Consider the following 3,965-nt stretch of genomic DNA (forward strand, 5'->3'; position numbering starts at 1 on the left):
TACGCTGCCTTGGCGGTTGGAACGGCCGAGGTACGTAACACCACCGCATCTATAACAGATCATTGTTTTGTAAGTACAAGCATATAAAACTACTCGGTGTACCGTTTCGTAGTTGCAAAAAAATATAAGAAAGAGCAGACTTTGGTTTTCATCTTTTCTATAATTTTTCTTTACCGTCTGGAAGTAGAGTACGGTGCTTTGCTTTATTTGGCTCTTAAATATCCTGTCGCATTGATTGAATAAGTTCTGTTATTTTAAGTTTCACAAAGTCATCACTTTTGTAAGGGTAGTGTTCAACTTTCTGGTCTGCATCTGAATCCTTGAAGCTGTGGTGTATTGTGTGTGGCAAATATAGGGCTTATGCTGGTCCAATTCGATGTACAGACTAAATTTATCTGCAATGGTAATTCGATAAAATGGCCTTTGAAATCCATTTGCAAGGTAACGGAGATATCCGCGTGAGACGTGGTCCTTTACACTCCACTTTCTACCTGTGGACTTATATGGTAAACTGCAGACAAGCTGTAATGCTACTAGATTAAACGCGCTGATCAAATGGAGTAGCATGGGGTTTGGACACTATAGAATTTTGGAAGATTTCCAGTAGACTTTAGGCGCCTTGAATACACAGTCCCGCCTACTGGATTAAGGAATCACTTCCATACAAGGATTCACTCGCAAGGACTCTCACTTAGTTTTAGTTTTCGTCTGCCCGATCTCTCTCGCTTGGGCGAGGGCTAGTCGATGCTCGTTCCTCCATTATTCTTTTGAATTTCTGGCTGAACTGGCTGAACGCTTCATAAGAGCTACGAAGTGGTTCAATTTCTTAGGTTAGAGGAGGGACATATAAAGTCTATAAAATTATATCACAACGAGCCCATGGTGGCCTAAGGGTGCCCTTTTCCTGCGAGGGATGAGGGCAGCCGAGATAACCTAACCTAACCTACCTAAAACGTATTGTGGCTAAAACGTATTGTGTGTTCTATAGTTTTTCTCAGATTTTGATGCCACTCAGCTATTACGGTTTCGAAACCAGACTGGCATCTTCCAAGAAATAGTTGTACACATAATGAATACTTATGTCTGTACCAACTTTAAATTTTTCCCTCAAAAGCATACAATTTTATTTATTTCCATACGTTTAGAACACCTTTACTGACATTTCTTTAAAACACAAATCTACCTTCTCTCCTCTGAATAATCATCATCATCTTCAGTGTCAGCATCGTCCTCATCACCCACACGTATATCATAATCCGGCATAACCTCAAACGCCACCTCACCCACGCGCTGATCCAACGAGCGAGCTGCAGCTGCTGCCGCAGCAGGACCAGTAGGCCCTGTTGGTCCGGGTGGACCTGTTGGTCCTGCAGGTCCACGTTCGCCGGGAAAACCACGTCTACCACGTCGGCCTGGTGGTCCTATTGGACCCGCAATACCTGGTCGACCAGGTAAACCACGTTGTCCGGTTGGTCCAACTGGTCCTGGAGGTCCTTGAAGACCTTCGTCACCCTTGTCACCGCGATTACCCTGCAGGCCTGATTGTCCTGGTGGTCCGGTAGGACCCGGTGGGCCAGGCGTACAAAGACATTGTGCCGACGGATATACTACGGATTGTTGACGTAAACCAAACGCGCGTTGCTCATTTTTCGTATCGGTTGCTGAAGCTAGCCGACGTTTTCCTTGGATGGTGGGTATGGCGAAAGTAGCCAGGATAAGAACGAAAGCTAGATTGGAAGATAGAGATGTTTGAATTTGAAATGTTTTGCTTACTGAGTTGCTATAAATTATGTTTACCGCTGATTGTATTCGTTGTGACTTTCATCTCTGAAGCTTAGCTGAACTGAAGCCAAGCGAATCAGTGGACAACTTTATATAGAGATGGGAAACCGCCATTTGAAGTGATAGAATCTTTGCGCAGAAAACTAGACTTTTACGTATGTAATATAATATCTATTCCCAATTTTAACCTTTCTTTCTCTACTTAATATTTGCATAGGTATTTTTTCTTCATCTAATTTTAAGTTTTACGATGCCTATACGATTAGTTGACCCAATTGATTGATTGATCTATTCAAATTAATGTCTTTTGTGGAGCAAAGAAATCATAAAATTTGCACTTTAACCACCTTAGCAAATCAGCAAACAAGTATTACTATAAAATAAGACATCGCATACCTTAACGCTGTTAAATGCTGCTCAACCATGCGACTAACAATACTGCTGTTGGCCTGCTTAGGTACGCGTAACATACATCTTCTTAATATAAGTGGAAGGCTAAATATTTTTCATCATTTTCTTTCGCAGGCTTCATCGCATTGGCTGCGTCGAATTTCGTAACACAAGTTGGCCCGCCTGGGCCTCCAGGACCACCAGGCGTGCCTGGTGCCCCAGGACCAAAGGGTGAGAAAGGTGAACGAGGAACGGACGGGCGCGCTGGCTTGACCGGCGCGCAAGGACCATCCGGTCGACGCGGTCACACAGGCAGTCCTGGCCCGATAGGTCCACCAGGTGTGCCGGGTTTGCGTGGGCCAAGGGGCTATGATGGCGAACGGGGACCAGAAGGACCGACAGGGCCACCGGGACCAACTGGACCTACTGGTACTTAAGAGCTTTTGATTTAGATGACTGACTATGTTTACGAATGGATTTAATAAGTAATAAATAAAGCTTTGGGTGCCTAATAAACCAAACAATAAAATTAATAATTATTTTTGATTTTCTAAATTAAAATCAGGCAATTTTTAGAAAACTTTGCCGCTTGTATAGAAAAATATGCAAATTTTTTATTGGTCGAAAATAACTTGGTCATCGTTTTTATCTCCTGGGTATCTCTGCGGTGCTTGGCTTTAAAATACGCCGTAATCTGTGGTCTCCATGTAAACGAAAAGTCCAGTTTCCTTATTAGACATAATTGAACTCAGGTACACATAGTTGTTACCCCGTTCATTGAAAGGATCATGACCTCTCCCTATGATCTCAGTAGTTCTGACAAAACAGACATCTTGGATGATATCTTCTTTTCTATACTCAGCTTACCTAATTATTTTTCTTCGGACAAACAGCTGCATATGTTAACTAAACACTTATGGAGATTTTTGACACACACCAGCTGAGCTTCCATGACTATCTCGTCAGTGTTGTTAGCGTGTAGCAACAAAGTCCTCTTTTGCGATAGGGTTTGCCGAAAGCTCTGGGCCTTTATCCAAAACATCATAACTCACTACTACACCTGAATACTCACCAAAGTTGCGTAGGATGCAGACTCAAGTACAGATACAGTATCATAACTCCTCTTGGCAAGATATCGTGCANATTTGCGATAGGGTTTGCCGAAAGCTACTGAATACTCACCAAAGTTGCGTAGGATGCACACTCAAGTACAGATACAGTATCATAACTCCTCTTGGCAAGATATCGTGCAGCGGATGATCTAATTTTCTACCTTTTCAGCACAAAATGATCTTATCTCAAAGCAGTTTCTTCAGAATAAATATAGCAAAATGCTTGTGTTCAAGGAGAAAACACTTTTAAATTCTGAAATGTTTTATCCGATATCGCTACCGATAAGGTTATTTGTCGTTAGCTGTGCCAAATCCCTTTCGATACATATCATGAGGTCTTTGTTAAATGTTTCAGAAATATCATTTCCATAGCTATATATATGTAAAATATTATCGATAAATCAATCAAATCGAACAGCGATAACCAATTTGCTAATCTTACCGATAACTACATCGCGAATGTTTTCTATCAGTATACCAGGAAACAGAAATTTGCTGGCTTTAGATGTGCCTGATCATTGAATTAATTTTATTGATATTGTCCTTAAATAAATCTTTAGAGTATACTGACAGATGATCTCTAATGTATACTAACGAATTTTTATTAAAACACAAATGCCATAAAGAAATTACGTTGATACCAATACCGATAAATATATCGGAAAATCCGTCGCTTAATAA

General features: G+C 41.2%; 2 protein-coding genes across 2 annotated transcripts; one reads left to right on the forward strand and one right to left on the reverse strand.

The window, feature by feature from the left end:
* Positions 1-1,183: 1,183 nt before the first annotated feature.
* LOC108382247 (collagen alpha-1(I) chain-like) lies at positions 1,184-1,825 on the reverse strand (the record flags this gene model as incomplete). Its single annotated transcript, XM_017638629.1, has 2 exons — positions 1,798-1,825; positions 1,184-1,727 (listed from the first exon to the last, which is right to left on the reverse strand). Coding segments are annotated over exons 1-2 (572 nt in total), but the record flags the coding sequence as incomplete, so codon positions are not given.
* A 380-nt stretch (positions 1,826-2,205) lies between these two features.
* Positions 2,206-2,609, forward strand: LOC108382248 (collagen alpha-3(IX) chain-like). Its single transcript, XM_017638631.1, has 2 exons — positions 2,206-2,239; positions 2,308-2,609. Exons 1-2 carry the CDS (start codon positions 2,206-2,208, stop codon positions 2,607-2,609), a joined length of 336 nt encoding a protein of 111 aa, XP_017494120.1.
* The last annotated feature ends 1,356 nt before the right edge of the window (positions 2,610-3,965 follow it).

Source organism: Rhagoletis zephyria, unplaced genomic scaffold (assembly GCF_001687245.7).
Source record: "Rhagoletis zephyria isolate East Lansing unplaced genomic scaffold, Rhagoletis_zephyria_1.1 Rzeph_scaffold_25945, whole genome shotgun sequence".
In the NCBI taxonomy this organism is placed as follows: domain Eukaryota; kingdom Metazoa; phylum Arthropoda; class Insecta; order Diptera; family Tephritidae; genus Rhagoletis; species Rhagoletis zephyria.

What these genes read in the sequence shown, in the direction of transcription:
- LOC108382248 (XM_017638631.1), top strand. Translation starts at nt 2,206, where the DNA reads ATGCGACTAACAATACTGCTGTTGGCCTGCTTAG. An exon ending in ACTGCTGTTGGCCTGCTTAG is followed by an intron (nt 2,240 to 2,307) that starts GTACGCGTAACA and finishes TTTCTTTCGCAG; the next exon opens with GCTTCATCGCATTGGCTGCG.